This window comes from Periplaneta americana, chromosome 3 (assembly GCF_040183065.1).
Source record: "Periplaneta americana isolate PAMFEO1 chromosome 3, P.americana_PAMFEO1_priV1, whole genome shotgun sequence".
Taxonomy (NCBI): domain Eukaryota; kingdom Metazoa; phylum Arthropoda; class Insecta; order Blattodea; family Blattidae; genus Periplaneta; species Periplaneta americana.
In genome coordinates, this window is record NC_091119.1 from 98,508,529 (window position 1) to 98,521,234 (window position 12,706).

General features: G+C 35.5%; 1 protein-coding gene across 1 annotated transcript in view; it reads left to right on the forward strand.

Moving 5' to 3' along the window:
* LOC138696312 (eukaryotic initiation factor 4A-I-like) overlaps positions 1 to 12,706 on the forward strand; it is a 56,421-nt gene that overhangs the window by 34,411 nt on the left and 9,304 nt on the right. Inside the window, exons 6-8 of the mRNA XM_069821101.1 lie at positions 685 to 794; positions 2,570 to 2,678; positions 7,813 to 7,985. Of these exons, the coding sequence (XP_069677202.1) occupies positions 685 to 794; positions 2,570 to 2,678; positions 7,813 to 7,985 (392 nt within the window). The remainder of the gene's footprint in view (positions 1 to 684; positions 795 to 2,569; positions 2,679 to 7,812; positions 7,986 to 12,706) is intronic.

Here is a 12,706-nt window from a genome sequence, read left to right on the forward strand (position 1 = left end):
AGTAAATACGTGGAAACACCCACAAGTTCATAGAAGTCCCTGAACTGTAAAGTTCAAACTCTGAAGCACAATCTTTTGGCAAGAAATGGAACAAACGAAAGACTGACAATTCCAAATGCAGAAAGAGCATTGGATGAACCATCAACTTGTGGATTTGTAAACATCCAGGGGATGTGGATGTGTTCTGTCTACGAAGAGAATTCTTATAGATATACATGTGTGTGTATGTCTCTTGTGAATGTGTAGGTCTCACTGAGGAAAAAACTGAAGACTTTGTATGCCCAGATTGTGTTCAATATTTATATTCTTTATTGTGGGCCTTATCTGTCACAGCAGGATATAAGGCCCAGTGACATGATGTTAATTTTCATTGCTTACAGCATTTATGTGTCTGTTTGAATATTTATTAGAAGTGAAATATTATAGGATAACTATAAAAGTATGCTATTCCATTATTTAAACATTGTTAAACATTTCCGTTTCAAAGAAAGAACGTTTTATTCCTTAGGCGGGCCTTATTACCCCCGGTTACCTTATATACAGAATGTAAATTGCGTGAGGAACTATGAGCACTACCACCTTGGAAGTTGCATAAAAATGTTCACTACAGTCTGTGCTTGCTTTAGTGTACAGACTTGCTTTCTTTCTCTATTTGTTATTATGTAACTTTTTTTTTTATTGCAGGGACAAACAGCATCAAACTTTTTGTCTTAGATGAAGCTGATGAGATGTTATCTCGAGGTTTCAAAGATCAAATTCATGATGTCTTCAAGACCTTGAATACCGAAGTTCAGGTAAGGTAATGATACTGGTATGCCTTACCTTGATTGAAAAGGTATTGTGCTTTTGAAATATTCCTCTTGACAAGCTAGTTTTTCTTCCTTAGCCTAATCTGTCCATAGAAAAATACAGATGTCCATTACTAGCTGCATTTTCCCTTGTCAACTTTCAGTCTGCCATAGTAGTTTTGGTGAAATTAGTGTTAAATGGATTTTGAGTTATACGTTGATATATATTGTACTGTTTGCAAGTATCTCTCCAACAGAAATGTTAACTAATAATAAATACAGTAGAACATTTTTCTGGGAACACAGAATAATTAACTGTAAATGGGGCTTGACACTAAATAGGAGTTCGCTGTTTTTGTTTAAAAAAATTGTATACTTTAAAGAAAATTCAATTTATTTACAAAAATGGTACAATAAATAAATAATGGATGATATTGTAAAAAAGGGGGGGGGACATGGGGAAGATGGATACCAATCAAGTTGTCCTCTTGCTGTCTCAGATATGTTTCTTCTCATTTGAATTTCTTTTGCATTTGTTTATTATTAAATTAACTTTTTCTGCAAGAGAAAGCATAAGGGAGCAGCATTGTCAAATCACTGACGCTTCAGAAAACTTTCATTTTATGCATTGATTCCAAATGCATTTTTGAATTAGTCGAGATTTAAAAAATCATATAAGAACAATTTTTAATGTAAAATGCAGGTTTCACAGCAAAGATAACGCTAAATAAAAGATAAAAATACATTATAATATGTAAAATTATTGAAATTGCGGAAATTTAAAATTAAATTGAGTTCACCTTACATCGGATTCTACTGTATTTTGTTCTATGCCTTGAAATTGTTGTCTTATGACAAAACATTGGAACTCAAGAGAAAATACGTAAAACTGGTATATAGCAACATAGAGACATTTTATTTTCAGAATTAGGCATTTTAGTATTCCACCATGTCCTAGAATTTGACATTTTCTTCGTTCTGGACCTACATACAGGTTCGATCGTCAGGGCAGATAGAGTTGGGAGCTCCAGAGTGCGAGAGGGATGAATATGATGATGATAATGACGATGATAATAATAATAATAATAATAATAATAATAATAATCTGAGGCACAACATCCCATGAAGGATCAAGACCGACCAACCGGCTTCTGGCTTCATGTCCACGTGTCGAAGCAGAGATGGACTATCATCCAACCAGAATGGAGATATCGTGTGGTTAGCACAATCCTCCCAGCCGTTACAGCTGACTTTTGGAGGAAACATTAAGCACTGTCTGTGTTCTAATAATGGATCAAAATATACATGCCATTAATTATTCAGAGAAAAATTGATCGCATCCTGACAGTTATTGTTGGTTAGTGTCATGCTTACACTGCGGCTATAAGTTTAGCTGAATAATGGCATGTAGTGACCACGAGACCTAGAGACAGGTATTCTCTCCTGCAGCTGGGACTAATACGTAAACTCCTTACTCCACTTCGTCTCCATCTCAAACTCTCCAGCTGCCAACAATAGACTTGTATGCCCTGTTGATGGAACCTGTATGTAGCTTTGAAATGTTGAAAATGTCAAATGTCAGGACGCAGTGGAATATCCAGAATCTAATTCTGATTAGTCACCATGAAAACCTAAAAATGCATTATAGTTTTATGTAACTTGTTGAGACAATGGTCAGTTCTGTGCACTGTCAGAGCTTTAGTAGATAGTTGATTCAGGAGATTTCGTAGATCATTTATTTGTCTACTAATTTCCAATTGATAATGAATTTTATTTTGCAGGTTATCTTACTGTCGGCTACTATGCCTTCCGATGTATTAGAGGTCACCTCCTGCTTTATGAGAAATCCTATTCGCATTTTGGTCAAGAAGGAAGAGTTGACCCTAGAAGGTAACATTTCAGTTCTGTAGCAGGAAAGTGTGACTAATATATTTAAAAAAAAAAAAAAGGTTGATAACTGACAGATTAGTCATTTCAGCATAGAAAAAGGTCTCTTTACACAAACTCCACACAATAAAGTGCTCAGAGCTTTAAGAACTTGTAACCACATTTTACTATTGAAACTTACCATTCACAGCCCTTGTCTTGCAGATCCATTAAAACAACATTGTTGAACAGAATACATACCAAAATGCCTGATACCCAGAGCCCACATTTAAATGCACAATAAAGTAGTATTGCTATTTGTACATAAGTATTTAACCATATGCATGTGATATATTTCTGATACTTAGCCGTGGTATGGGTAGTGATGACAATTTTTCACTTAGGAATTTCTATGACTTATTATTTTCTTAAGTTTTATAATTACACTGACATCATTCACCTCTTTTATTGTCTGTGGATGAACTAATTGCTGCTTAAAATAGCTACCATTTATACAGTACATACTTCCATACTGCACAATCACATGCAATTCAATCTGGATTGCAATTTAAAGGCAAACTTTATCTGGAAATGAATTATATGAAGCAGTTTTCACAAACAGTCATAGGCTACATTCAGTATAACATAGGACTTTGCACTTGCTATATGTGAGAGTTACACAATTTCTTGGTGAGGTGAGGTGAATCCGAGGATTTACCATAGATTACCTGATGTTTGCTTTATGGTTCGGGAAAACCTCTGTAAAAACCCAGGCTGGAATCTAACCAAAGCCTGAGCACACCTCTGAATCAACAGGGAAGCGAGTCTCCTGTCTGAGCTAAGAATGTACAGCTGTCGAAATAAAAAATGGCCGCTCTCTAGAAACTAAGCTCCCTTTGGGTATTTCCACTACAATTTGGAGACAGACAATGTTACATGTTGTTGGACCAAGTTGCCTGATAACTACAGTTGTAATTGAAGTGTTCACAGTGTAACTGTTACAGTGTGATGGTAGTGTTTCAGGCTGGTATTTGTGAGGTCGTGTGTCCATACACAACCAGTGCTTTTTATGTTTATAAGAGAGAGAGAAAATATAATTGCTCATGTCTCTTTTATGAGTGTTTTAGTATTAACCTCAGGTTCCTGAATGTATTATGCCATGAGTTTATCATTATTTATTGTGACATTATGACTGCAAATGGAAAGAAAGAAAGATTATATTCTCAACAAAATTATCTTTTGCGACATGAACAAAACTTATTGTCCTCTGCCTTAGAAAATTCAAACAATTAGAAGTTCAGAAAACAAAACAAAAAGCGATGATTCAATATTTAGTCCATCTTCCTTCCATCTTGATCACATCTTGCAGTCGAGTGGGCATTGAATGGACTAGTCTTTTCATTTCTCAGCCATGGCGTCCTGGACGAGCTCCACAAATCATCACGATGTCTTGGAAGGGGATTGGGCCAATTTTTTTCGCATATGCTTCTTTACTTGTGTCCCCATGGCCCAGTTGGAAGAATGTCTGAATTTAGACATCAATTTCTCAGGTTCAAATCCTCATTACTCCATTTTATTGTGTTCCAGGATAGTATAATGTAATAATATAAGAAGAAAAAAACTAACTCTAGTATTACGCAATTGTATTGTTTCAAATCTAACATTAAATTTATATTATATTGCTGAAGAATGATAACAATATAAAGGATAAGTTGAATGTTATTTATATTGCTAAAGAACGATAACAGAATACAAAGGATAACAAAATAAAGTGATAACTTAAATATTATTTATAATGCTAAAGAATGATAACTGGTTAGCACGTCTAGCCGCGAAACCAGGTGGCCCGGGTTCGATTCCCGGTCGGGGCAAGTTACCTGGTTGAGGTTTTTTCCGGGGTTTTCCCTCAACCCAATATGAAGAAATGCTGGGTAACTTTCGGTGTTGGACCCCGGACTCATTTCACCGGCATTATCCCCTTCATCTCATTCAGACGCTAAATAACCTAGATGTTGATAAAGCGTCGTAAAATAACCTACTTAAAAAAAAAGAATAACAAAGCATAAGTGAGAACTTCAATGTTATTTATAACGCTAAAGAACACTAACAGAATATAAATGGTAACTTGTTTCCCCATTTCCACTATTATTCGCTTTTGACTGACCTGTATTATTACACATCACTTGTTTTCTATTACTCTGGGATGAAAATGTAAAAAAAAAATGTGCACAGGCATTGAAGGGCCGTAGATTAGGGTCCAGTACCACCTCAAAATGTTTTTTGTAGATGTTAACTTTGAAAGATGAGTACATGTTGGGATGCCTTGATGTTAACTGTTCAATTCTAATTCTGGAAATTTATTTTTAAAAAATTTACGTCATCTTCTACTTTCGTAGCAGGAGGTAACCTATACACATTTAATGGCATAGTTTTCGGGACAACTATAGCTGAGGCAAATTACCGTCTTTTTGTTGACAGTTTATTCCAGCAACTATTTTACGTTTAACATTTCGAAGTACTTTGGACCAGGATACCTTCCCTTCATTTTTGTGCGTTACTGTATACCACTCATTATTCTGTGAACTACATTCACCATTTTGAACATTATCACTACTATTATGATTTACAGAATGATACAACTCTTTAAACACGTCACTATATTGAAGAACCAGGTACCTTTTGTCTACTTGTGTATCAGTGTCAGTAATATAACTCTTCTCGGGTTCTCACCTGGCTGAGAACCCGAGAAGAGTTATTCTACATCAAACGCCGGGAAAGCCTCAAGTCATACAGTGTCAGTAATGTCAAAATCTGGGCTTTTGAGTGATTGGTCGTTAGAGTTATTTTCATTAACACTACCACTATGGTCTGTCCTTTGATTACCTTTGTGAGATCCTATTCTCATCTTCTGTTGGTTCGTTGTAGTTTTCATATGCTGAATTAGAATATCCACTCTTTCTTCCAAAAGGTGAATGGAGTCATCTTTCTTTTCAGCAAGTATTTCACTAAACGAATATCAATTTATTATTATTCACACCTCATATTTCATTTATAGCCTCATAAAAGGCCTTGTCATTAAGTTCTTGTTGCACAACACTTAATCGTGCTTTTGTCTATAATAATTTTAACATTAGTTGATAGTTTGGCACAGCTATTATGAAATAAACTTTCACATTGAGAACATTTTACTCCACTTACAACTTTGACATCATTTGCACGTCGTATTAGAAGATCCTCCTGTCATATTGATATTCAATTTAACTTATTTCCGTGTAAACAGACTAGACAAGGAGATGCAAGATACGTCTGTACTCAAACCACGGCCGACTGCCAACTCCATTTGAAAAGATGCGACGAAAATTGACTTATTCTTAAGAGTAGATGAAATTTATAAATCGTGCAGTAAAGTAGAATAATGTTAAACGACATTAACCTGCGTAATTAATTAAAAACTCTTGAATTTTGTAGTTCGTGAGAAAGCATGGTAGCACAACCTATCGGAATGCTTGTGATGAATCGTCATTAATTGGGGTTGTCATACAGTATTGTACTACTATGATGTACTGAAGTACATAATGGAGTTTCAGTGCAGTAATTCTGTGTTTGCATATGGTGAAGAACGGAGAAAAATTTTCTCTGGCACCAGGACTCGAACCCAGGCCACTTGTAATGAGTACACCTCTGTACTTGTGGTTGGACATTGTGTCTACTGTCACACATGCTATGACACAGACACGAGGGTAGACCAACAAAGGGGAACACAGTAGGTAGAACTTAAAAATGAGAGGAATTTAATCTGGTATCAGAACTTGAATCCGGTGTGGCTTAGTGGATAAAGTGCCAGCACATAAAGCTGGAAACCCAGGTTCAAATCCCGGTGCCGGAGAGAATTTTTCTCTGTTCTACCGATTCTTCACCATATGTAAATGCAGATTTATTGCACTGAAACTCCGTATGTACTTCGGTACATCATAATAATATGATAAAGCGGAAGTAATAACTTTGTGATTCAAGACAGCACTATGTTCCGTTGGACCTCGACCATTTAGTCACTCGTAATAAGTGCACATCTGTATTTGTGGTTGGACATTTTGTCTACTGTCACACATACTATGACACAGTACATGAGGGTAGGCCAACAAAGGGGAACACAGTAGGTAGAACTTGAAAATGAGAGGGATTCAATTCAGCATCGGAACTGGAATCCGGTGTGCTTAATGGATAAAGCACCAGCATGTAAAGCTAGAAACCTGGGTTCGAGTCCCAGTGCCAGAGAAAATTTTTCTCCGTTTTATAGATTCTTCACCATGTACAGTATTGTGTTTGTTTAATGATTACTCTTAGGCATTACTTTGATTTTAGTTTTAGATTAATTTCGTGCTTTTTGCAGTAGTTGTAAAGTACCTTCCTGTAATACCTATTCAGATAATACTGGGTTGAAAACCATTGTTAAATCATTATGGTGAGAGTTGTGTCCTGTAAAGAGTTTGAAGAGTTTGAGCATTTTTTTTTTCTGGGAATGTACAGCATGCCTACCCAAATATAGTTGGTAATTTATTTGTTAATAATGCATTTAAATCTGGGACCTGGTGATACCTGACTCTGCAGATGTGAAAGATAACCAAAGTATGCTATTTTTTACTCGATTATATTATTCATTAATGTGTTGGGTATAATATTTGAATTATTATCTGTGCATTTCGAACTGCTGGATCAAGGTCACGTACAAAAGAACAAACTACGCACGAGTCACTGAAGTGAAGCAATGGTAATTCCGACTGTCCCAGCTGACTTTAGTTGAGGAAAATGGTCCAGGATTGGGGTAAGCACACGTGGCAAATGCAGTCCAGTGCTTGACCTTGAGCCACCAGTTCGAAATGGAAGATAATGGTGCGAATTTCTCTGGCTTCTCTTACATTTTAAGGATGGGAATTAAATGTGAATTTTGTTTCGATCATTTGCTGGCTCTTAAATTACTAGATTGTTCTGTAGACAGGTTCTCATGTGAATTTTGTTTCGATTATTTGCTGGCCCTTAAATTACTAGATTGTTCTGTAGGCAGGTCCTGATGTGAATTTTGTTTCGATCATTTGCTGGCTCTTAAATTACTAGATTGTTCTGTAGACAGGTCCTCAATGTGTGACATCCTTCTGTATAGGTATCAAGCAGTTCTTTGTGTTTGTGGAGCGTGAGGACTGGAAGCTGGAGACGTTATGTGACTTGTATGACACATTGAGCATCACTCAGGCCGTGATCTTCTGTAACACTCGCCGCAAGGTGGACTGGCTGACTGAAAATATGCACAACCGTGACTTCACTGTGTCCGCTATGGTAATGTTTTTTTAATTTAATGAAAAAGAAACTGGTTGAGTCTGCATGTTTTGTGGATAGGGTTTACAATTTAAATGTATACAGTAGATTGGTTAATTTGATGAACAATTTTTAACTCTTCTTGCAGTATTAACGTAATATTTTCTTACAATGCTGTTTAAAGCCCAATGCCCGTTTTGTTGCTGGTCTCATGTCTCAACTGCTTACCCCTTGACATCCCTCTCTCTTCTCCTCCTCACTCCCATCTCTTTATCATCTCCCCCCTTCTCTCCTGTGAGATTCATGTCAGTAATGTGAAGATAATCACCATCATTTGCAGTAACGTGTAGATAGCTTAGTAATTTGGTAACATTAGATTATTGTTTGTAAAATATATTGAAAAGTATTGTCACCTTACTATTATTATAACAGAATGGGTATAGGGTTGTGATATTTACAACAATGTATAGGCATGGAAATTGTACAGCTCATAATTTGCATAAGTGTCGTATTCGCGAAAATATACAAACCTCAACCTTTAAATCCTAACAAGCAGGATGCTGTATACAGCTTAACCATAAATCGTTAAATTCTATAGAATTAGTTAAAGTTAATTGACTTATTCGAATGTGAAATCCTGTGCTGTTCTGCTGATGCAGAATGTCGCGTAAGTGTAACAAAGAAATTGGTCTTCTCTCTTTCATGTCAAAAGTTGAGGTTCAGTGAATATCAGTTCGAGATTTAATAATTGCATGGTATATCTCCTGTTCGATTTTTCGCGTAGTTTTTTTTTTTTGTTCTTTTCAAAATGAAAAACTATCTCTCTGCAGTAATGGTTATGGCCATTGAGATGAATATCAATCATGGTTTTTCCAATGTTTGTGGACGTGAGGAGATGTAGGATATTATTAATTAATTTTTCAGTCGAACTTCGTTTAAATCTTGACCATACGTTTTCATAAAATTTTGAAATTTCTAATTTTCAGATATTTTTTAATGTGCGACATTTTGTTCTGTCGAACCAGGTGAGAAATGTTAATTTATTTTAGTCCTGAAATTTTTTGTTTATTTGCTGCTCTACATTGTCCAGAATTTCAGAAAACAAACTTCTGTAATTTGTTGTTGGGTTACAAGATGCATCATGACTTCTACTTCTTGTTTCGAATGGTCTTACATCGGCTCCTGTATTATCAAATATTTCTTTGAAGCAGGTTCCCAGTGACTGAATTGTGTTTCAGGTTTCTGATATCTTACTTCTTCCGTACACAATATCAAATATCTTTGCAAGTAGAAGAAACGAACCTGTATGGCAAAATATTCTATGAAAATCAAACGGTAGAAAACAAAAATTTTCAAGGCTCAAAATATAAATCTCTATGTGCAATAAAAATTTGCCTAATGCATCATATCATATGACGCAAGCCATTTGTTTTTTCGACCACAAGTTGCACCAGAGAATGGCAAAGGAAGCAGCGTTACAATGCTTGATTTTACGAAGATTTCTACATGTAGAAACTATCGATGCTTAAATTTGTACCAAAACTGAAATACCTGCATAGGCAAGGAGTTTGAAGAGGTTTGAGTGATAGTGGTCCTTGTCGTTTTCCATAAGTAAATACAATGAGGCAGCTATATAAATTATAGTCATCATGCGAGAGCCTTAACCTTTCTCTTCCTTCTGAAGTTAAATAAGTCTAGTTAAGAAGTTCTGGGATTCGCTTCGGCACTGTGAATATGAGTCTTGGATGGAAATCCTTGTCAGGAAGAGGCATTACAGTCACAGAAGCTAATAACTGGATTTGGAAGAAATGTGGATTGTCTACTTCAGAGTGAATTACGTGTTTAAGAATGAACGCCATTGTAGCAGCTGCACTCTCTATTCCTGGCCGGCCGGTCCCTTGACAACCCAGTGCATAAATTGCGTCTGAGTCTGAGGACACGTTTTGGGACAGTGTGAATGTGGAATGCTCTTGTGTATTTCTGACATCAAAGTACAATCTACATTGGCTGCTGTCTTCAAGGAGAAGAGTTGGGCTGTGGAAGGAAACTTAAATGTAAGCTCTCTTCCTTATCAAGTACTGTATTTACGAGTGTAGAAGAATAATTCCATTTTGTTGGGCAAATTCTAAGCAGATGACTTCATTGTATGCAATAAAAATTTGCTTAATGCACTGTATCACATGACGTGATCCCCTTCCGTTTATTCCGATTATAAGTTGTACTGGAGAATGGCAAAGGAATTAGAGTTAAGTGTTTGGTTTCATCAAGTTTTTTTTTAGTGCGGACACTATTAAAGTTTAAATTTATTTGGTTTCTTATTGACTACAAGTGATGTCAAGAATGGTTATGGCAGTGCATACTTGCAGTCCTCTCTGCTTGGTCTGTCTACAAATGTCCAGTCAACACAAGAATTTATAAAGAAAGCAGATCGGTGGGGTGGGAAGGAGTGTTGAACGTGTTTCTAATGGAAAAGTGAAACATTGAATGTCACAAAACTATTAAATCCATTTTGTGGCACTGATGTAAAGAACATAAAGAAATAATATAACAACATTAATAAGTGAACTTTACAGAATTCTTAACCAAGCAGTGGTTGGTTTTTATGACCTGAATGTATGTCACTGATGATTTTATGTGGAATTTCCAAGTATACTCAGGTAAGTAAGTTGGTTAAATGTTAAAACTTGTCCATGACTTTCGTAATGCTATGCCAATAAAACTTGCATAAAATGCAAGAATCTGAAGGCTTGTTAGCATGAAAGTTATTGTCCTGCCATACACATGCATTCGGTTGGTTATAATATCAATTCAGAAGTATTTCATATTGAACTACGAAATCTTTTATCTAGTCTGAGCAGAATTTGTGGTAGCACACAAGGAGAATACAATGTAACATTTAAAAATAAATACAGTCCTTTAAACTTCTTTATATATTTCACTTTTTTTTTTCTGAGGTCCCAGCTAAATTCCTGTTCTTACTATGTCAATTTGTTCCAGATATAATTTTTTCATTTATTCGTTTTTACACATTCCCGATCGCATTTTAAACCAGGATATACGACAGATCATTTATACATTTTAAATCAAATTTGCTGGAAATTAGGTTTGTCGTGAAAATGTAAGAACGCGAAAATACAATAATATGTATATGTCCATTGTTTAAGGTGCAGTTCACTTTAAAATTCGTGGAAATTCGAGGATTCCCATGCTTAACTTCAATAATTTTGTGTCCTTTAACGATGCTGTTACTGCTGCAGAAATAGTGAAACATTGCTTAGCTTATCATGATGTAATTAATTATTGAACAGTTATTGTCAGACCATCGGATCTGTGCCCCTTCAGCGCTGTCGTCGTTCTTGAAAAAGGTAACGCTTGTACTCACTCCATTCCACCCACTTTCCTCCCACCACGTCAAACAGCAGGCCACGAACCTTGCCGAATAGAGATGTTGCCAAACTTCCGTCAAACGGTGTCATAAATAACTGGTCCTCCATGCTACAATATCATTTCTTTCAATCAAAATAAATCTTATATTTCTACAATTTTTAAACCTAAATCCCACTTTCCGTAGTGTTTCTCTCCAACCTTGGAAATTATTGCTTCTCTTGCAACCTTCAGTAATTTCTTCAATGTCGGAACTTCTTTCTGCACGGTATAAAATTCTTGTATCTTTCTTAAAAAATACATCGGTTCATATCATCTACAAGAATTAAAGGTTCACTTAGTCTGTTCTTCCCTGGTGATTCTAGCTTTTCATCTCTTGCACAGACTTCCTCTCTCCTGGTTTTCTTTATTAGGCGCTCTGACCTGCCTATATAAATTACATAAAATGTATTGTATCAGTATTAGTTAAATAAGTAATTTTAATATGTAATCAATTGAAATAAAATAAGCCTCACCAGTGATCGCAGCTGCTATTTTCGTTGCCTAATTTATAGGAAACGGATATTGACCTGTTTGTTTCTCTTCATTGCAAAATGCTACTACGTACTTGCTTAATAATATTTATTTCGCCACTCCTTGCTACAGTTTCATGTTGACTTGACAACACTGGACTGCAAGTGCAAATAAATGTCCTGCAAGAAGACTCAAAATTGTGAGTAGTGGGGGAGAGAAAGGGAGAGAGAGAGAGAGAGAGAAAAGAGAGAGTTAGGAATGCAGGGAGAGAAATTAATTACCGAGGCTGAGTAGGAATTAGGATTCAGTCCACATATCTTACAGGGACATAGATCCAATGGTCCGACAATATTATAATTTTGAGGGTATATCTATTTCTTAGGAGCAAGTAGTCCAAAATAGCTTTTTTTATTATTATATTATTTAATCATTTGTTGATTATTGAATGAATATCACATTGTAAGAACAAGGTAAATAAATTTCGTAAAATTTTGTGGATTGGAGTTTCATATGTAATGTATCAGCCAGCTTTGGCTCTAAGCATTTTCCTAAAAATCTTACTTTTTTCAAGAATATGTGTTATAAATTTGAGTATTGTATTATAGACTCATAAGATGTGTTAAATATGAAGTTCTAAATTTCTTTTGTGTAAATTTTACTAAATTAACTCATTCTTCTCATATGTTATTCAAATGCTATTTCAGAGATTATTTCTGTTATATGTTTTTTCCACTTAAGCGGTTTTTTTTATCAGATTCCCATAAAAATATATAAATGAAGTTTTATTGTACTATATTAACACTTATTACTATATAAGCCATTCATAGTCTCTCATAGAGATTGTA